This window comes from Tachypleus tridentatus, chromosome 11 (assembly GCF_004210375.1).
Source record: "Tachypleus tridentatus isolate NWPU-2018 chromosome 11, ASM421037v1, whole genome shotgun sequence".
NCBI lineage: Eukaryota > Metazoa > Arthropoda > Merostomata > Xiphosura > Limulidae > Tachypleus > Tachypleus tridentatus.
Window position 1 is genome coordinate 69,375,373 of NC_134835.1, and position 23,134 is coordinate 69,398,506.

General features: G+C 32.5%; 1 protein-coding gene across 1 annotated transcript in view; it reads left to right on the forward strand.

Moving 5' to 3' along the window:
• eIF2A (eukaryotic translation initiation factor 2A) overlaps positions 1-23,134 on the forward strand; it is a 56,903-nt gene that overhangs the window by 20,056 nt on the left and 13,713 nt on the right. The window contains exons 8-13 of the mRNA XM_076467791.1: positions 569-686; positions 1,972-2,088; positions 2,356-2,424; positions 3,482-3,583; positions 6,710-6,884; positions 19,347-19,510. Coding sequence (XP_076323906.1) covers positions 569-686; positions 1,972-2,088; positions 2,356-2,424; positions 3,482-3,583; positions 6,710-6,884; positions 19,347-19,510 — 745 coding nt within the window. The remainder of the gene's footprint in view (positions 1-568; positions 687-1,971; positions 2,089-2,355; positions 2,425-3,481; positions 3,584-6,709; positions 6,885-19,346; positions 19,511-23,134) is intronic.

Here is a 23,134-nt window from a genome sequence, read left to right on the forward strand (position 1 = left end):
TATTTGTTGATAAACATAATCATCAAATCAAAAACTGCAGTAGAACAGTTAATAATTAACAATTATTTATCAAGTTTATTTTGATATTTGGTTTTACAAATCCGTGTCTAAATAATTTATCCCTTACTATTAATAAACTTAATATCTTAATTGTCTTTTTGTGCTACATAGTTTGACTAGAGTCCAGTAAATAAGCATCTTTAGTTCATTATTTTCATTAATTCAGCAAGCAGAAATTAAAAATGAACTATGCAATAATGTCCCAGTTTACACAATGCTTGAACTTGAAAATATAGTTTATTATTATGTTGAGAATATCTCTGTAACTATTAAAATATAACTAGTTATAACTAGAAGGTGCTATAAAATACTGAACTAGTATAAAATTGTTCACTAATTTGAAAATGTACAACTTTTTAGAATTAGAAGTTAACCTTTGGGAAATTAATTTCAATAAGTTTATTTTCTACTATTTATTCACATTTTCTAAATAACTAGTTTAACCATGAAAAGAAGTCATAAAATTTACTTTTCAATTAACATGTATTTCTTTTGTAATATTTTTCAGGGTCAGCCATCATTTGTTAGGCTGTACAGATACCCTCCATGTGAAGGGAATAGTTCTGTCATTGCAAACAAGAGTTTTTTCAAGGCTGATAAGGTTGAATTCAGTTGGAACAAGAAAGGTAGAACAACTTTTTCTTCTTTGGATTTATGATACTAGAAAATCTAAACATAATATCCTAATCTTAATATCTATTTCATTCCTGAAAAGGAAAGTTATCTTTATTCTGAAAGCACTTGGATTCTATCAATGTTTTATGTTTACAGAGTATCATGAATGTTGAATTCAAGTGCATTCAATGTTAAAATTGTAAGGTATACAGAAGTGTATTTTGTATTCTTGTTTAAGTAGTTAAACTTGTATGTCTCAAATCTATCTGTTTATCTATCTACCTATATATATATATATTGAGGAATTTTATTCAGTGATTTATATTTGTACACTAATTTGCTGCTAATGCTGTAAGAAAAAATAATTATATATTGAGTGTTTTATATTTCTGATAATATGTTTTTAACAAATTCTATGATGATTTGCAATGGAAATGAAATGAAACTTCCTTTCTGGTTTTTACAAATAGTTTTCCTCCCGAAACTTATTTTCAACAACAGGTTCTGACTTTTATTATTTTGCTATAAAAACAGTATGCTTTATTACTTTGCTTATTGTAGAAAGGGATATTATTTCATTTTAACAACAATTTTTCAACATAGAATAAAAAAAAAGAAGTTTTATACTTAGGAAAAAGTATACAATGGAAGAAAAGTTTTCACAATTTCAGTTACTTGGAAAAGGCTTATCAACAAATTAAACACAATATGGAACTAAGCAGACAAAGTATCAAAAAGGAGAGCACTAAAAAACAGTGTCTTAACTGTTAACCTTAATTTGTTTGTGTAATGTAGTCTTTAAGCTGTGGAGAATATTCCTCCTTTGTTGTTTACCTATTATTATGTGGTGCTTGTCTTTTATGCTTCTGGTTTGGATTAGTTTGGTGTATTTTTATTTGTTATTCTTAAGTCTTAAGTTTGGCCCAGTTGTGTAGGTCTCAATATCATAACTGGGGATAAAGGTTGAATTATCCATGCAACTACCACAAAAAAGTGTGATAGACAATCATTTAACATGAGTGGTAGGTGGTAAGGTACTGTTGAATGAATGGTCAGTAGTTCAAAGTTAGGGACAGTGGCAGATAGCCTTAGTAGTTGTGCTATAAATACAAAATACAGACAGTTTTCAGGCTAATACAATTTTAGCACAATCCCATTACTGTGGTTTTAATAATAGTATAATTTCTAATATAAAAAGAACTTGTTTAATAATAATGAAAAAAAAAATATATATAAAATTACAGTTCGTGTCTGATACAATTTGGAGACTAAACCATGTAACTGTTGTATTTACAGGAACAGGTTTGTTATTGTTAACTAGCACAGATGTAGATAAAACAGGAGCTTCATATTATGGAGAGCAGTTGTTACATTATTTGGGAACATCTGGAGACACTTCCATAGTTAAGCTTGGTAAGTTTGAGTCTCTCCACCTTTCTTTTTTTTCTGTATTAAAAAGACTATTTCAACATTTACTACTTTTTATATATCATTTATTAAGAAAATATACTTTATGATTTTGAAACTTAAAACTTTTTTTCATTTTATTAATCACATTGTAATGTAAAAAGTGTTTGATTGTAAGCTTTGTTAGTTTAACTAAATATAAATCCATGACTATACTAAATATCCTGAATTCATACACTATCAAACTAATTTTCCTTTGCATTTTTTATTTAGCAAAAGATGGTCCAATCTATAGCATGAGCTGGAGTCCAAGGTGTAATGAATTTTGTGTTGTATATGGGTGTATCCTTTCTGTGGTTAGTCATCTCTGTGGTGATTGTTAAATATGTCTTGAATTTTAAAAAATACATTTAGTTAGTATGAATGTTCTTTCTTTTAACAATTAGTGAAGTTGTAATTTTGTGTTTGTAAGACACTGAGTGATGAGAAAGTTTGAAACTACTAAAACACCCAGTGTACAGAAATAACTTGTAAACCAATGAGAAAGAATTTGTTTAATTTAAATATAGATTTCACCCCCAAACTAAAAACTGCATAGCAGATACACAGAAAATACAATAAAATTATAAGTTTAGCAACAGAAATGCCGAAAAATTTGAACACTTTTAAATTTCCTTTTATAGAATTAAGAGTAATTTATATGCAGAGTTCACCTGGTTAATTTCAGGCCTCAGTTTGTGTATGCACTCTTGGGTTTTTGGGTTTTATAATATTTTATCATCAGTTGTTTTTTTTTATGCAGTACACTTTATTTGACCATTACTTTACTTCATCTGAAGAAGACCCGGCATGGCCAGGTGGGTTCAGGCGTTCGACTCGTAATCTGAGGGTTGTGGGTTCGAATCCCCATTGCACTAAACAGGCTCGCCATTTTAGCCATGGAGTGTATAATGTGACGGTCAATCCCACTATTCATTGGTAGCCCAAGAGTTGGCGGTGGGTGGTGATGACTAGCTGCCTTCCCTCTAGTCTTACACTGCAAAATTAGGGACGGCTAGCGCAGATAGCCCTCGAGTAGCTTTGTGCGAAATTCAAAACAAACAAATCATCCGAAGAAAGACTGAGTTACAGTCTGGAAGTGTTCCTAATTATGGCAAATAATGAATAGAGCCTCCATATAAAAAGAGATCTTGCTAATACTCAAACTCAGACCTGAAATTAATCAAGAAGGCTCAATATGAAAGTTACTCTTGGTTCTATAACATCATTTTTCTTTCTATTATTTTGGATTATATAAATTAAAAAGGATTTTGTTCAAAGAGAATAAAATTCTTTTGTGTTAAAGCAAAATTCAGATCAGTATAATTACTTTTGTTTCCTTAATCTATAATTTATATAGTTATGCCTGCCAAAGCCACCATATTCAACTTGAAGTGCGAACCAGTTTTTGATTTTGGTACTGGACCACGAAATGCTGTTTACTACAATACCCATGGAAATAATATCCTTTTCTGACCTTTCTTTATTGCTAATATTAAACGTAAAACTTTGATTTGAGTACAAAATATAAAAGTTAATGATAACTTGCTTTGGATAAGCTGCATTATAATATAGTTTTAGTAACTTTGTTTTAACTGGTAACTGGTATTTGTACTATTGATATTGACTTGATGTGGTGTTTTGAGTAATGGGATGTTTGGTGGGTCTTGTGTTATCTTGATAAATATATTGTTAATTTTGGATGGATTGGGTTGCTTGAATGATTAGGTTTTTGTGGTTCTTGTGTAACTTTGATAAATCTATTATTGGTATTAGCTGAAGTTAGTGGCTTGAATGATAAATTTCTGTTATTCTTTTGGTACCTTAGTATTAATCACTGATCAGAGTAAGCTATATATTTAAGGGAAGAGTAAAAATTAACCAATGAATTAATATAATAATTAAACATTTCTTCTTGTGAACACAAGAATATATTCTTTCATCTGTTTGGAATTCTCAATATTTAGTTCAGATGTACCCAGTAATAGGTGGTTGGGCTGATTTAGGAGATTTAGGTTGGTCCTAAATACATATATTAATCTAATAATACAAAACAATCTTTGTGATAAAAGTATAATGAAAAAAAACAGTGGTGGCGCCAGGATGTTTTCATTGGGGGAGCTGAGGGGGGCTGAGGTAAACTGTGGAGGGGCTTCTCAAAATGACATCAATATGAAGTATAGATGGTAAATTATAATAATGAAGTGTGTGTGACTGAAAAGACGACATGGGAAGCAGAATGTAGCATCTTGGGTGACAGAGTACTCCAACCACTAGTGCTGATCACGCCAATTCTTGTTGAATGACCTTGACTGGCTGCTGTATTCTGTGGCTGGGTATCTCTTTCAGTCTGGACAGGTAGGACCAGTATCTGTAAGCTGGCATAGGTGCTTGGGTCCTGGTGGTAGTTTTTCACCCTGGGTGTGAGTGGTGCCCTTTTGCGGCTGGGGTCCTGCACTAGTCGTGTCCGCATTCTCACCATCACAATCACCACTGTCCTCCTCACTTGCACCACATGTGTTTGTACGACTATCTACTTGCTGCCTCTTCTTGGGCAGCAGGTAGTGTTGCATAATCAACCCTATGTGTAGTATGACCCTTTTATGTTTTGGTGGGTGATGTCTGACTCTTGTCTTGTGTGTTGGTGTCCTTGTTTGAAAATGAGCTGCTAATTTTGATTTCCTTTTATTAATCCAAACTGAATGTGTGTTTCAGTGTGAGGCCGAGTACCAGAGAGAGCGTAAACAAACATAACTTCCTTTTATACGGAGCATGCAAACGTCAATGTGACCGCTGAGCCGGCTGACTGCTAGTACCACTTCTTACTTCCAAGTTGTGTTAGTTTATATGAAACGAATGGGAATTTCTCTCCTTATATTGGCATTAGGGCTTACAAAGAATATTCATTTTAAACATCAAAATCTAAGGAAAAAGATATAACATGCATATTATTGGGTCATTTCATGAATAAGGAACAAATAACAACTAAACATAGTTCAACATTACGAACAACTGCTCTCTGGCATTGAAATCACCAAATTATATTAATAGCACATGAAAATCCAAAACATATGCATGAAATACTGTTAGAGAAAGTGTTTATTTTTAACCATATAGCACAAGTACTTAATTAGAGGGTAGTGATAATGTAAATTACAGTGCTAATTGGGGAACACAAATGCAGCTTTGATAGGGCATGTTGTAAAACTGTGGGCAGCTAATGGGAGTGAGCGGGGTGGAGGTGGGGTGCAGCTGGCATGTGGATCTTGACTGCGCTGAGCCGGTCGTTAGCCATATGCAGAACTTACATCATGGTCAGCTGCTCGGTGATCATACGCTTAAGGTGTTCGAGGCGAGAATTGTGCACTCGAACAAAGCAAACCTGCGGTCTGGATATTGAATGGTCATAATAGCACCAAAACAAAATGTCTAAATTGCAGTTGACCTTCACAGAAAGGCTGGTTTCTTCATCAGTTCACATTATTAATACAGGCCAAACTGTGATTGTGATATTGTTCTTATTATTATAAGTGTGACAAGCACCTGTTACAATAATGTAACTACTACATTGCATTAAATTACTCACTTCTAAATAGCCCAATGACAATTTCAAAATTCATTCTAGAATTGTTTAGAAATATTATTTGGTCAGTTAAGATGTAAAGTTATTATCTAATCATAAGTATAACATTAATTGGATTGTAAGTCACAATTTTAACTGTATGCCACAATCATCAGTACAGTTTTGGATGGCTGATACACAGTGCAAAATGATCTCACAGAGGACACAACACCGGCTAAATGCTTTATAGTTTTGACCTATACACAATACACTTATACATGCATTCTATGTTTTACTTTTCAATAAAAAATGAATGAAATTAATTGGTAAAATCCTGCGAAACCTTTGGTGATCTGTTGTAACTTGAAATCAACGTGGTTGTCTAATCTTCGTGAAAGCTCAAGATAGAATAGCATTACACAGGGAGCGGCAATACAGCGCATGAGTTTCAGTGCATTCAGTACGTTGCTGTGGGACGCATGACACATACTTCCGCCTTAATGAAGACGTTGAGTTTACAGATCTATGTCTCTTTGATGTTAATTGTTAAGCAACAATGACTATTGTGTTTTCCATATTTTATGAATATATGTAGGTAACAATATTGGGGAGGGGGCTGAGGGGGGCTTGGCTCATTTGGGGGGGTCAAGTTAGTATAGTAATTTTCATATATGCAATGAAAGTGTAATGTTTATGTAGGTATAAAACAATAAATAATAAAATAAAATAATATCTGAACTGTCAATGAAAATATAACAATGTTAAATGTAATACAAAAAAGAATAACATGTATACAAAATATTGGTGTCTTAAACATTAACACACTTTATTTTTTTTAAACTAACTTCTGCATCAATTTGATAAATCAATAGTTGATTTTAGCTGGAGTTGGTAACTTGAGTGATGAGGTGTTTTCTGTTCATGTGTTATCTTTCTTAAACTATTATTGATACTAACTGGATTTGATAATAAGAGTGGTAATGTTGTTTTTTCTTTGAAATTCTTGTGCTTCTTTGACTAAATTACTGTTGATATTGGCTGGTTTTGGTAACTTGAGGGGTAATGTTGAAGTGTGGGACATGACGATAAAAAAGTTGATTACTCGAACCCAAGCCTCAGACTCTACTTTTCTGTCCTGGTGTCCAGATGGAGAACACATATTAACAGCTACAACTTCTCCACGACTTAGAGTGGCTAATGGGTAAGTGTTACTTATAGTTTACCAGTTGAAGTTTTCAACTTTTTTTAAATCCACAATGCATGTGAGATTATAAACAGAATAAATTATGCAGTTATTTATCTTTTTTTCAGCACAGACTTGGTCCCAGAGTTCAACCTTGTAACCATTTTATGCTATTACTTTATGCTATTAGTTAGTAAGCATATATCTATGAAATATGGCATATTATCAGTGAACATTAGAAGGCTTTCGTGTGCAAAATATCAGATTTTGTTTTATTAAGTTTTAAGGTTTGTTAAACAATGTGTTTCCATGCTTTTTTTCTTTTCACATAATGGCTATCCAACATCTAATTTTCATTTGAAGATTAAAAATACTTTTATGCATAAGAAAATTTTCAAATTTCACATGTGAAATCTTTGTAATGTCCAGACAGTTTTATGAAATGTCTTGTAAGAAAAACTGTGTATTATATGTTATTTTCATTAACAAATCTTCATATGGGTTCAGTCGATGTAACTGATCTTGTAACCACCATATAAAATTAAGAAATGAATATAAATTGTTGCTTTGTTTTTGTTGCAGAATGATTACAGATTATAAAAGAAAAATATTAAATGTTTAGATTAAATAGCTTGAATTCATAACATCATATTTTTAATATATTGACCTTTTAGCTATGACTGGCTAACAATACAGAAGTTACAATGATACAGTGCATGTGCACTCATGTTACCCTATTGAATAATAAAAAACTAATTTTTACAAAGTGATCTGTCATGGCTGTGTTTTAGTGGACTAGTATTTTGTAAAATACTGTCACATTTCAATTAGTATAAATTGTGTGTGTATATAGATTATGATTATTTACAAATAAGTTTGTAAACTAATTTTTCTTAAAACATAGAACAGTAAATAAAGCAAACAATTAACTCTTCTTGTTATGACCTTTATGCTCATTGCTGCTTGTCATAGCTTGCTAAGCCTTAAAAAATGTTGCACATGTAAGGTGTGTAACTAAATAATTTTTTTTAGGTTTTATATATACATTTTAATAACCAGACAATCATAAATACTTCATCAATAATATAAAATACCATTAAAATTTATCAAGTTTAATAACTAAGCTGTATTAGTATTTAAAAAAATATGTAATCTCAAACAGGCTAAAAACTCAACTTAATATTGTGAAGGTTTGTCTTCAAAGATAGTGAGGATGGCATTATGCTTGAAAATGGCTGAGAAAATCACTAAGGGAACATTCTGAGCTTCTAATTGGTTATTCACATGTCATGTATAGAAGAAAGTGAATATGAGGGACCATTTTCAAAAAGAAGTGAGAAGAGGACACTGTTTGAGTCACTAAATACAGTGAAAGCTCAGCATATAGAAAATATAAAAGATATTCTATCTTGTCAATATTCATAATTTGAGTTTATAAGTCATACAATACTATTGATTTTGTATTTTGACATCACAGTTTTCTAATTTGAACCAGTACTACATTCAACATCCCATGCGACACAAAAATTGATGTTTATGTGTGTTTATTTAATATTTACTGTTAAGTTAAGAAATTAAATAATGTATAATATAAAAATTTGAATTATAATCTACAGTTTGATACTGAACTTAAGGAGAAAAATTCATAAAATAATAGCTCAATAAACTTTTGAATGCAAGTCAAAAATGGAGTCAGGGAGCAGGAAATTGATCATTATATGAGGTATCCTTTGCCTTCCTACAACATTCAGGTTTTTCCTGTATTGATGAGGATTTTGACAGTTTTTTCCTCCTCCAAACTATGTCAATGCTTCCCATACATCTTCTCTGAGATCTGCTAGGCCAACTGCCTTTATGATCATGCTTTTTCTGATGTTTTTTTTTCTCATTTTCAACAATTTTATTTGATACTGTTCCTCACTTTGTTTTGTTTTTTTATTACACCAGTATTTAAGGTCCCTTGTTTTCCCCTTCTTCCTCTGATGTTATTATTCATCCTTAGCATTTTGTACCTCAGTTGAGGATGAGTGTTAGCATAATTTGTCTTCTATGTACTTCTTATCTTTACGCTTTAGATTATCAGAAAGCTAATCAACCCTTTCTCAACTTGCAGCAGTGGGAATCACTTTTGCCAATGTGGGGACTGTCTCTTGTAACACTATTCATTTTTCCTTGTCTATTTTCTTACACCTCTTACCCTTACAGCTCACCTGCAGTACTTGTCCAACACTTGTCTCCTTTTTGAGGTACTCTGTTTTTCTATTTGATGGTTTGTTCTTGATGCTGTTGTCCTATTTGGCTCTATCCTTTCACACATGATTTTGTTGCTGTTGGTATTGTTTTGGGTATAATACTTTACTTTTGCACATTCATCTTCCTTTCTACTTATATTTGTGACTTTTAAATAGCTTCTTTAGAGATTTTTTAGAGATTTTCCAGAATATTTGCAGTTTCTGCAAGTCCATATTCTACCCTGGCATAAGATAGCCTAGTTGCTTTGTGCTCACCCACCAGTCTATTCTACCCTTTAGTCTGGTTACTTGTTTTTCTCTTTCTGATACCATGACCTCTCCCATAACTGATTCTTATCCTGCAACCTTCTGTTCTTTACTACAGTGGAACCCCTCTAAAGCAGCCACCTTCGGGACTGAGACAAACTGACCTGATTAGAGGGGTTCCACTGTACATAATTAGGGATTATGTGAACAATAAAGGGACTGTGATTGAATGACCGCTTTCATGGGGTGACTGAATCTGAGGGGTGGCCACTTAGAGGGGTTTCACATCTTTTTCCTTTCCACTCCGTCTTTATTTCCTGTACCAATTTCCTTCTCATTAACTCAGGATCTAGTTACCTGTCTAAGTTTATCCAAGTTATGCTGACCTTTCTATCGCAGAGAGCGAACTAGCATGTCAACCAACCTTTTCCAGGTTTTTCATCCTGTAATCCATCTATTCTACCTCAGCCAATTTCTTGTTCTTCCCCAATTCTCCATGGAATACTTTATCACACTCAAGAGTTTGTTTTTTTCAGGACTTTGGATGACCAGGGTAGAGGTCTTGAATGTCTTTCTCAGTATTCATATTTCTCATCATTACAGGTACTATCTTCTGTTTGTCCATTATGGGGTTGTGTATTAGTTTTGTACATGATCTTTCAGAATTGCATTTATTTTAGTGAGTAGTCTTGGCCTGTGCCCAACTTCAGCATGCTCAATGGTGGGTGTGTTTACACATCTCTATGGATGATTGACTCCTTTTAACTCATTTTAAATTGGAGTTTTCTCAGTGTATTAGTGGTTAAACAAGGATATCACAACAATAGGAGTAGAACATATATTACTGTCTTGATATAAGTGTACACGACTACAGTTGTGTGACTACTTAGACTTTGCTGGAAGCTCAAAATTGTTTACAGCTCATGCCTCACCTGACAACAAAATGAGAAGTTTTCATTACTGTTTTCAATGTTTCTTTTGAAATAGAGGAATAATAATAATTTAATTCATATTAGCTAGTAAAGTGGTTTAATTAAATTTTGTATGTAACTCAGTAACACTTCGTAACATGCACAGAAACAAATTTAAAGAATGTTTCATGGTACTTAAGGTTGACACCAGTTACAAATGGATTTTTATAAATCCAGTTTATGCAGTTGTGAGTAGAGTACACAAGGTGCCAAGTCAGGAAGTTTACAGTTAGATCAAAGAATTAACTCCAAGACTAAGATACAAAATAATTTATAACACTTTAATTCAAAATATTCAGACACATTCAAATCTAAAGTACCAAAACTGTCTTAAAATTTCTGCATTTAAAACATCACATTCTTTATTCTGAGTAAACAAGTGTTAATTGATTAAATTTTATGAACCCAATAAAGGAATTCTTTTTTAATACCATCTTTTTATTCATATACTATATTTCTGAACTATATTGTTAGACTAGAGAATGTGACAATAATTATTTACAAAGAGTTGTATGCTGGAGTTTCCAAATTGACTGTAATACTGCTGTTTTTCATTGTGATAACTTGTGCAAAGTCTGTTTGCCTCTGGATTGTTATTTGAGAACTGACTTTTGCTTCAAGAACAGGACTTTTCATTCCAATTTTTATGTATTTGTACTGGTGCACATTCTTAATTTGCAAGTAGATCTTCCATCTAATTGGTTTAATTCTCATGTTTTATCAATCCAAACCCAAAAGTAACTGATAATTGGTTATGGTCAAAAGCTGTTAATTTGCAGCCTATTTACATGTTTGTCTCTACTTTTCCCTCCTGATCAAAGGTCTGACAGTCATTTTTTATATGACTTGTAGTTAGTGTTGATAATATGAACTTTTTGTAGCCTTTCTCTTTGCTAAGATCATGACTACTTAATGTAGAAAAGACAAACATCTAGTTTCTACTTTTTCTCCTTCACATATTATAGCTTGAAATGCATCTCAACAATTACTTAAGCATTTCTGTTTCCTTATTTTGAAAAATGTCTCTCTGTGACTTTCATTATACATTTGCTAGTTTCCATGTCTTTTTTTTCTCTTCACATTTATGTGTGTCTTACAGGAATATAAAAAAAAAAATTCTATTTTTTTTTTCACTAAAACAATCATAATTCTCACAGAATGCCTCAAATGCTTCACAAAATTCATAGCTATGTTTGCTTTAGGCTGGCTGAACAATATTAAATAACAATAAAGAAGAACAAATGGGTGTTGCCTGTTACAAGCCATTACTGTGGTTCATGTTTTATGTTATTCATCAGTGCATTTCTGCCAGTTTTTGAGAGCCACTTTTTGTAAATTTTATTGTGCTTCATTGCAGTTTAAAACAGATTTTTACAGTTCTGTTGGATGTATATGTAGATATTTTCTCTTCACAATATTGAACATATCAGTATGAACAAAGAGAGAAAAACAGCAGCTGACCATCTTACAATTAGAGACTTAGAGTTTGCTCTACTGTTAAGAATATGTAATATCACATATCTTAGTTTTTGTACATTAGAAATCATAGTGGTATTTCTGTAATAGATATAATTATACGCTATTATGATACTGAACATGAAAAGATGAGCATAGTATATAGATAAAACTTATTAGCAAACTTTATTAATTAAAAAATATTTTTACAACATATAAAAACACACACAATGTGTAAGTAAATGTTATATGAAGTATTTCATAATTTTGTTAAGTTAGCCTTTCAAGTTAAATCTCTTAATGTATCATATCTTTCATTAGTATTGTGCTTACTTTAATAGATTTAAGTTGACATCTCTTTAACCCTGATACAATAATCATCCATATTTTTCAACTAAAACCAAAATAATTGTCTTTAACCTTGGAGAACTTTAGAGACTGGTAATTATATTTTTTCAATGAGTAATTAATTTTTTATAACTTAAGATTTTGATGTTGTTTGACACAGTAGTCTTACCTCCTGTTTTATCAAACAGTACTGTGTGTATCAAACTACTTTTCCATAAATGTACACAAAGTTTTTGGAGTTGCTTACAAAGATCTTTACAGTGCTTTAATTGAACTTTAGTTATTAGCTGCATTTACTATTGCACCATTTATATATTTAGTTTTCAGTATATTTTCAGCCACTCAACAGTGCAGTGCCAACTTTGATTAGACCTGTGTTAAGATATACTGTAAAAAACCTTTACAAAGAAAAGGTTTTCCTATTATTCAAGAATGCCAATTGAAAGATTTCAAAGATAAGAGCTTTCAGTGTCCTTGATGGAAGCAGAAAAAGTCTCAGAGTGAAACCATATTTCAACCTAATTTCATGCATTACCCTTATACACATAGTGAAGATTATGGTTGTGAAGCTAAACATATCTCATGGTACCTTAAACAAGTGTAATGTTATTTTTGTTACAGTATTTAGGACCATTAAACTTTCTGATTTAAACATGTTCTCAGATGTATTGGAGGGTTTGTGGAAAATTTGTTATGATGTATGGTCTAAGGTTTAATTCAGTGTGTTTTGCAAAATATTATTACATTGTAAACTGCAGCATTGGGCAATAGAGTATCTAGAATATCACTTTGTTCTCTGCCATTGTGTTGAATTTTATTCCTCTTAACTGTACATCTTTCTTGTGTACATGCTGTTCATTGAGCTTCCATTCTTTGTCTAGACTTCTTCATGATGTTCACTTCTCAACAAAGACCTGGACTAAAGTTGTAGGATCTCAATCTTTTTCAATTTCCTAAATTTTTTCTTTCCATTCCAGGCTCAAGGCCTTTTACTTTTACTTTCAGTACCTTACATCTGACCTATCACTCTTCTTGTCAATGACTATTCTGTTATGTCTGATTCTTTGGGTACCTGTCTTTTCCTTTTGACTTGCAGTTGATCTCATTTTCTGCCAAAAATCATTTTTCATTTTCTCTCCCTTGGTCTCTCTTCCTGCTTCTTTTCTTTTTACTCCTGTTCCCATTCCCTTTGACCCTGTCTCCTTTTTTTCATCCAGTCTATGGTTGACCATGGTTGATGTGTCTGACACCTTCCTACACATCTGTATTAATTTGTTCTATAAATGTTTCTGTGTTTTGTCTATCAAATTATTATTCCAATTCCATGCTTTTACTTTCAACATAATGTCCACCCCTTTTGTATCATGATGGCCTTCATTCACCATCTTCATGGTCTGGGACTATCATTCTTCTTTTTTCTTTTTTTTTGAATGATTGATTTCTGATTCTTGCATGTTATCCTTTTTCACACAATCCTTCTTTTTGCAGAAAGTTAGCAGTTGGGGAAGCTTGTCAATATATCCAAGTTCTTTCTTGTACCTGCTAAATATTTTGTACCTCTGGGCATTTTCTTCATCACTTTTTCCAACTGAGCACATCCTTTACCTCTTCTTCTGTATGCTCTGGAATATCTGATTGCAAGGGTTTGCACTCCTCATTTTCATCCTGTATTAAGATTCATTTTACTTTTGGGGACTCTGGCTTCCTAGAAACCTCTCCTTCCTTTAGGGCATGCACAAATGAACCTCTTCCAGTTGTCCTTGCAGATCCAAGGAATTTTTTCTCAAGTTTCATTGTCCTTGTTTGTGAATTTCTTTTGTCCTTTCCTTGAATAATTGTTTTGGTGACTGAATTATGTCCATACTACTTTCAAAATACTTTTAACAACCATCAAAATGGATCTTTCTTTTACCAATGCTTCCCTCTCAAATTAAAACACATCTTTGACTGATGAAGTGATTTTTGGGATTTGGATGCAAAATGGGCACTCATTGCACCTTAACATACTCACACTCCTTGTTTCATATCAGGCATGTTCCCAATTCCTGTTCTTTCTGGTCAGTCAGTAGTTCATGATCCACTCCAACATGTACAAAGCTGTTTCTTACATCTACCATCAAGAGGGGCACCAATTTATGAACCTTAACTTTTGTGCATTGGACATTTTCTTCTCAGCTCATTTATATTTGGTTTGTCTTGTTGCTTGTTATATGCCTAGAGCTATGTATCTTGTTGCAGACCACCTTTAAGCTACAGAGTGATCTCTCCACCCTCAAGTCTTTCACTGAGTTTGCTCTTCATTGGTCACATCCTGCTTAAATGCCTTTTCCATCCCTCTGAACTCTTTTTTTGGTCTTCTGTTCCTAATTCTCTGGCTCTGGTTGTTAATCTCTCATCCAAGGCTGATTTCACCCTTTTTATATGCCTGTTCTCTTCTTCTACTCCTCCCTTGGGTCCTTGACTTTTATAAGTGACACTGTTTCTCAAAACCTATTGTGGTGCTTTTTAGCAGCCACAGCCATGGTTTCCTCTGCTTCTTTGCTTGGCATCCAGACCCCTGTTTGTACACCCAATACCCCCTTACTCTTGCCTCAATCTTACATGTCTCTGTTGAGGAATGTCATTACTGTATTTTCATATGTGGGATTTGTCCAGTTCATTGCCCATTGGACTGGATTCTCCTATTGTGCAACCTTCTTGTCACATTCCTATCAGTGGTTCTACCTTGTCTGTCTACTAGTGAAAGTGGTGGTCTTTTTATTATTAATCTATTTGCCATTCATTTCTCCCATCTGTCCTACTGTATTTCGCCTGTCTGTCTATTTTGATTTGCTGTTTGACATTTGATATGTCAGTCTTTGCCATTGCTGGTTATCAGATGTCAGTATTCATTGCATTTTGTTTTGTCTGATACCACAGTGTGTTTTCTTTCCTTATCCTCTCCATCCTCTTCCACTATTACTTCCTTTGTGGCTGACTCCTATACCTGTCTGGGTCATTAATGTGGTTTTGCATGCAATACTGTGTGCCCTGTTAGAACTGTGGGTTTCTTGTTCTTTTTGTCACTTTTCTCTCACTTTTCATTTCTTCCTTCTTGTTTTCAGACATTTTAAAAGAAGTTCATTTGGGTTTTAAATGTTTTGCAATGGCTATTTCAACATGGGATTCTAGAATTTCTGTGTAGAGAGGTGAGTCATCATCTTGAAACTCAACATTTTCGTAATCTGAAATTCTATTTCTGATATATATTCACCATTTCATATATTTCTGCCAGTCCTCTCCACTTGGCCCAACATGGCCAGGTGGTTAAGGTACTCGACTTGTAATAGGAGGGTTGCGGGTTCAAATTCCTATCCTATCAGACATGGCTGCCTTTTCAGCCATAGGGGCATTATAATGTAATAGTCAGTCCAACTCTTTCTTGGTAAAAGAGTAGCCCAATAGTTGGCAGTGGGTGGCAATGACTAGCTACGTTCCCTCTAGTCTTACACTGTTAAATTAGGGATGGCTAGTGCAGATAGCCCTTGTGTAGCTTTATGCAAAATTCAAAAACAAACATTTTCTCTCCACTTCTGGTGGAAGTTTTTTTTGTCTTGCTTCATCAAAGAATGAAGTTACCATTAATGCAAGTTTATAGGGGAGTTACTGTACATGGAAGTTGTGTGTCCTCCTACTGGAGGAGGGCTTTGCTGTACGATGATATCATCATGCACTAGATCAGTTAAACATGATCTAAGGGGGGGGGGTTACCTCAATGCTAGTGCCATACAAATCTCATAGACAGACAAATGATGAAGATAAAATTTCTGTGTTGGGTGACAAATATATTTTCAGATTAGAAATATGTTAAATCTTTAGTCACTACCCAAATTTTGACATTGTTTATAAAAGTTGAGTACTAACTTGGCCTTTTTTTTAATTTTCTTGAAAAAGAGTCCCTTAGTAGTAAAATATAAGCAAAATATTATCAGACAAATGGTTATACCTAGAAAAATTAAATGGAAATTATACTAGTTGAAAAGGGAATAAGATACTTGTATTTAAAGTATTTTGCAAATGTGTTTGTTATATCCACATTTACACCCTCTAAACTATATCAAAGTGTTTTTCACACCATAATGGAAGGATGTGAATGGACATTGTATAATACATGTACGTATCTTTGTTTCCATATATTTTACTTTACAGTAATACCATATTCTCTAAAATATCAGAACATCATGTAGTTAACATTTTTTAAAATAATTAATATAAAATGAAAGTAAATGTATTCTTGTTTTCAGGACATGACCGTAGGCTTTCTTAACTTCTAATACATCAATCCGACTTTACCATCACACTTAAACACATCTTTCTGATTACTTTCTTTTGTTAATCACAGTTAATAGAGATAAGCTCATATTTAATACTTCATGGAGCACTTTTATGTATGTATGTTTCTAAACGGAACTCTATTGATTTTTGAGTCTTGAATTGTTTTCCTATTTTTCCAAATTTCTTTTATTTTCCATACTTTTTTTATTTTATTTTTGCCATCAGTTTTTTTATAAAGAACTATGCATTATCAATAGTAGGTTGTTTCTTGCTGGTGCTTTTCATAATCACTGCGTTATTTTACTACCTTACCTGTGCTTATACAGGGTGTTCGGAAAGTCACTGTGCACTTATGTATGTATATGATTACAAAACTGCACAGTGACTTTCCGAACACCCTGTAGTTTCTTCTTTTTTATAGCTATCATTCGTATGTATGTATATATATATATATGTGTGTGTGTGTGTTTATTACCATGTTTTCACTTTTGTCTTCTTCCTTTTTTTATGTCTAAAATAATCAGTCTGTTCATTCTATTTTGATCTAATCAAAAACATCTGATGTGTCAAAAAAGGTGTAGCCAAAAAACAATTCAGTGAGCAATATATAGGAATGAAATCAAAATTGGTATCCAAACTAGTAGCTACACTTATAGCAATGATAAGAATTTTATGGCAATGATATAAAATCCTTATCAAAGCTATAAGTATAGCTACTAGTTTGTGAAATAGTTCTAATATGATTCTTTTGAAAAGTTGAGCTAGAAATTGTTAATTTAGTTTGCTTGACCTAATCAATACTTGTGTCCTTTCACCTTAAAATTTTGCTGTTCTAAATCAGCCATTTTAATCTGAATGACAAAACTAAAAATGGTCCACTTTTATTCTTAGTTGAATTTGTAGTAAAAGTGTAAGACTGATAGATTTGACTTTTTACATAGGCATATGTGGTGAAAGTTGACACCAAGTGAGACTCCTAATTGTAGACTGTAAATCTATTAGTGCATCAAATTTGAAAAAAAATCCATAAAAGTTAAGTATATTTTTCTATCACATAAAGTTTCCATATTTTTGTTACAAAGAAAAAATTAGGAAGTCAAACTCATTCAAAGTTGGAGATATCTCAGGTATTTATTAATGTATTATCTTGATGTTTTTAGAATGTGAAGTTAAAGTCCAGTACAGAACATCCACTAAAGATAATTGACAGTTTGGATTACAACATTCTGAGCTACAGAAGGTGGAAAATTATTAAACTATCACTCCTCTTAATGACATAGTGTGTATCCTGCAGGGTGTTTTTGGCTGCAAGATACCCTAACATGAGTGTTGATGTTCAAGTTTATTCATTGCACTTAGACACATCTTTGGGATGCCTTTAATGATTTTACATAATTTTAAAGAATAACAACATATCAAAAGGGCTTTGAATTTTTTCAATATCACCACCAAATAGTGAAATCAGTATATAAATTACCATAATTCTTGTGCAGTTAGGAAAATATTTTGGAATCTTTTGAAAGTTCAGTTAAAAGTACATTGTACAAAGTTTTAAGTTATAATTCTTGCTGTCCACAAATGTATTGAAACATCTTATGTTTTATAACAGTTAGTATCATTTAAAGTCAAATAAAAATGTTTTAATATCTTAAAAACTTAAAACAGAATGCAATATCACATAAACAAAGTATTTTATTTTGAATACCTTAATTACTCCCATCCTATTCAATATAACACTGTAGTACTGTAATCTACTGTTGTTATGAAAGTATAAAGACCAAATTATTTTATTAATGAAAACATGATTATATATATTCTCAAGGAAGTGGAAACATCAAACTCTCAAGAGTTTTTACATGGTGATATCTTAATTATCAGTTAGAAATCACTGGTTGTGGATGTTTTATATGTAGATCTCTTGGTGAATTAATGGTAAATATCCAGACTAACAATGCTAACATCTCAGATTTTGTTCAGTGTAGTGGACAGAATACAGAAACTCCATTGTATAGCTTTGTGATAAAAACCATCAACATTAATTTACATGTATATCAATATTTGTATGAAAATGAAATTATGTGTGCTTTAAATAAGTTTCATAAGAAAACCTTAGTCAGTTCCATATTAAACAAGAGGAGATACTCAGTAGCCAATTTTTTATAGACAGAATTAGAGTAAACTAATCTGTAAGACCTCTCTCAATTTTTATTAGATTTATTTTTGTGTTTCAACAGCATCAAGTGTGAGGCATGTGTATACCTGACTCATTTTCATTACTCATCAGGTTCCCTACCAGTCCATCCTCAAATAGATATTTAGGCAGGATTAGAGTAATTTAATGTATCAGACTTAAGGTGTGGTCAAATACATCAATTGAAAAGGTTTGATCTCCTGATCCCAAAACTGAAATTAGATCTCACATTAGTCAAGAGCTGGAGTTATGGACTAAACATTTGTACCTGAAAGAGAAATAAAATGAAACTTGGATACATTCTTGGAGCTGCGATGCACAACAAAAAATGGAAACTCCTTAACACAGACAACCCTCGTGAAGCTGACATAAAAAAATATCAAAATTGGAAAAAAAGAAGTTTAGCATGGTTTTTATTTATCTACTTCAGAAAATCAAGTATGAAATATTGTTACATTTGTAGTTCCTCTCATAAGTTTTAGAAGTTTTGAGCATGCTTAGTTAAAGAAATGTATCAGATACAAAATGATTCTAATGCTGTTTAATTTTTGCAAGCATGTCTGAACAAAGTAGCATAGAATATTTATACATACATAAACATAATAAATGTAAAAACCTTCATATACAACTATACATTTCAAGAAAGACTTAAAGAGGTATATCCTTCATTAATACTATAAAAAAAAAATATCTTCTATTTCAGTTACCGAGTGTGGCACTACACAAGTAGTCTATTATTTGAAAAGAAATGGGGCAGTGATCAGGAACTTTGGGAAGTTTGTTGGCAACCATGTCCACCTGACACATTCCCAGAGACAGAGATAAAGTACACTCCTGTTGCTGGGATTCAACCACCTGAAGCTCAAGGTATGTAAAAAACACATTCCTTATTATCTTTCTCTGGTACATAGTACACATGCATTATTAATATATACTTCTGGAAGAACAGCAATTAAATCTGGCTCAAGATACACAAAAAAAATGCACTTTGATATTAGAATTGTCCAACGAAGCTCAAAACACAAGATAGTTTTGAGCACTAAAACAGTTTAAGTTGAATCATGTAATGTATGGACAAAATCTTATGTGCAAATTACACTGATTTTTGAACATGCTACTGCAACTTACCATACATGCTTTTTTACAGATTGGGCTGATATGTAAGTGGTCTTAGCACAAAATGGAAATGCACATTGGTTATTCTGTCATAAATAGTAGAAACAGCAAAATGTTTATAATACTGAGGCAGCACTTTGTTATACTGCTGAAGAATTAACACATGCACAGCTTATTAGAAAGTTTTAACAGGCAGGAAGTGCACTTAATTGTTTAAGGTTAGGTGATCTACAAACATCAGTGTAAAATATTGCAAAGGTGCTGTATCTCACTGAAATCCTTACCACAGGAATCATTCATGGATCAAACAGTACCTGGGCATGGCTCATCAGGCTAGTTTACTGTGATTCATAATCCATACACTATCAAACATGATCAAGAATTAAAAGTGCACAGTCATGAAAATCTATAATTTTTGGCATTGTACTCATTACAGTTGATGAAAACTAACCACAGTGGAACACATACAGTGATGGTGCCAATTCACTCTTCACATCATGTGTTTGCCTATAATTCTGTCATCTGGGTCAAATAAAATTCACTAGCCACAACAGCTCAAATTTCACATTCTCCAAAGATCTCACTGTGAGTTATGGATATTTTAATTTCTGTTTGAGGAATGAGAACCTAGAAAAGTTGTGATGTGCACTGTATCACAGTGTTATTCTGAGGTGTTGCATACTTCTGTTGTACCAGGACCTCAACAGTGTAAATTAATCCAAAACAATGCACAGTTGAATTAAAGTTATTCTCTTTTGTTGGATATAATACTGCTTTTATGCCATCCTTATTGTATGAATGCTGGATGTGGCTGTTTCTGCTTATTTAAACCCCAAAGCAGAAAAAACATGATCTGCTATAATTGTTTTTCTTGATGAAAATATGCATCGTCTGTAAGATGAAATGTCAAGCAATCCATCTGGTGGTTTTAGGTACTTGACATCTTTTAGCTCTATCATTGTGGTGTTTTTTTTCTTTGGAGTCTCTGTTCACTTCTTTTATGAGTCAGGAAAACATGTTTTGGTTTTATTGCAATTAATGCCTTTTCAGTCTCTTTGTGTTTTGAATTATTTGTTTTCCAATGTCTTAACCATCTTTCCGCTTCAAATTTAAGATGCAACCATTATCTACAAGCTCATCTGAAAATTTTCCTTCAGTTTTGATGCTACTGCATCTAGACTGTATATACTTTTGTATTAAATATTTCTGATGTAGATAAAGAATACAAGTGAATGTTGTAGTATTCACTTTAGCTTACTGTTTATATCAGGAAGAAACAAGATTGGAACTGATCTTTTTAAAACATGTTTAATTTTTTGTCTTACACATTGTTTCTCTGTTGATTCCAGGAGTTTGACATTTTGATGCTCTTGTTATATTGCTGCTATTTTATATCTGTATCATACTAGGCTTTAGACGTTTTATCAATATCTCTTCTTTGCTTGATGATGCCTAGTAAATCAGTGGTAAGTCTGAAGACTTATAATACTAAAAAATAGGTTTTGATATCCACATTTGATGTAGCACTGATAACTTTTGTAGTTTTGTGCTCAACAAGTAATAAAAACAAACTTGTGCTTGATGAAATTCTCATTGACTGAATTGAATATGTGATGTTCAAAAATAACCTATAAGAAGATCAATGAAAGAAGAAGATACTTTACCCAAAATCATTTAGTTGATTTGATTAATTGTTGTTTGATAATGAAAAGTAGGAAATTTGCCATGCCAAAGAAATTATTTTTCACAATTAAAATTTAATATTGAGGGGATATTTTTAAAAGGGGTAGTATTTTGGATTCGGCTTCTCAGTTGCATCTTTGGGTTACGAATATGTCTTACAGATGTATTCTGTTTCTAGAATACAGTCAGCTATAAGAGTGAAATAATTAGTATAATATGTATCATCAGCTGGAGTGCAATTTGTACATAGGTTTTGGCTTTGTAACTTCTAGCATAAGTTTTGAGTAAAATAAAAAGTTAGCTTGTACTTAAAATGTACTAAAGTATACTTCTGTATAGTTGAAATACAGTTAGACATTGTTTAGTGTATCTAAAGCACTTGTAGTTATGGCTCACTTGCTTAGAGTATATAAAAACTTAAAATTTTCTAATGCTTCATTATACCATCATGTTGTGTTTTGCTACATAGAAGTAAGTTACACTTAATAGTATCTTAAACACATCTATTAAAGATAGGGACTTAACTCTCTCAAATCTATCTTAAACTTTCTGCCTTCTAAGCATAGCTGAAAATATTTGTACGCTTAGCACACTGGTCAATACACCTCACCAATTTCATGCCAATACTGAACACGTGGTACGTGATTACTTTACACCTATAATATTTCACCACCTATATTGGTGTAGCTAGCTCCCTCTGCTATTTCTATTCAATACTTACTTTCTCAATTGGCATAGCATTGTTTCAAGATGTATTTTTTTGTTTTTTTTTGCATGTAGCTACCATTTATGCTTGTGCCTTTTGGCCATTTCAATTTTTTTTTTTTTTTTTTTTTGACAAATTTATTTTATTGTGTTTGCATTCATTTTATCCTACCAAATTATAAGAGATATATATCTTAGTATGAATTTCTGATTCAAAGAATCTACTATGGAAATTCCACTTACAGTTGAAAATTCTATGGGCATGACTTTCCAAGAATCAAGTTTGACTTTATCTGCAGAGAAGATACAGGCCTTATTATGCAGGGAGTTAGATCCATATGTTCAGCTGTCAATTTCTTTCTTTATTTCAACTTGAGAATGCTTTTGATAAAGTATATAATCAAGAAGACTGTTTGGATTATTTTTCTGAAACCTTTTATTTTGGTCTGTTGTCCTCTACATTTCTTCAGGAGTGTTCCCCTTCCATTTTTTTTTACAGCTAATTAATAAAGATTTCAGTTGATGCATGTATGCTGTATGTTTGAGACATGGGTGGTTTCACTGGTTTTCTTCTTCCTGTTCCAGTTGTCAGGCTGTTCACTTTGATGGAAGTTTGTTCTCCTCCTTTCTTCACATTGTTTCTATTTCTCTTGCTGGTTTTGTGGGATATTTTATGACTTGTACACTTCACACGTGGTGGATGTTTCCATGGTAAGCATGGCTCAGGTGCCTTTCATATGGCTTTGTTCTTCTTTATATACATGTGCATGGGAGATTTAAGTATTTCATATCGTCAATGCTCAGAGTTTCATAAGTTCCAAAATTTTGTTTCCTCTGTCATCAATGTTGATTTAAATAAAATTAAAGTCAAATATTGTTTATTACTTTGTATTTCTAGGTAATTTTAGTCATTTTGCACATTTGTTAGTGTTATGTACTTTTGAGACTGTAAATTTCAAGGGTTTGTCAGTTCTATATTAATAAGTA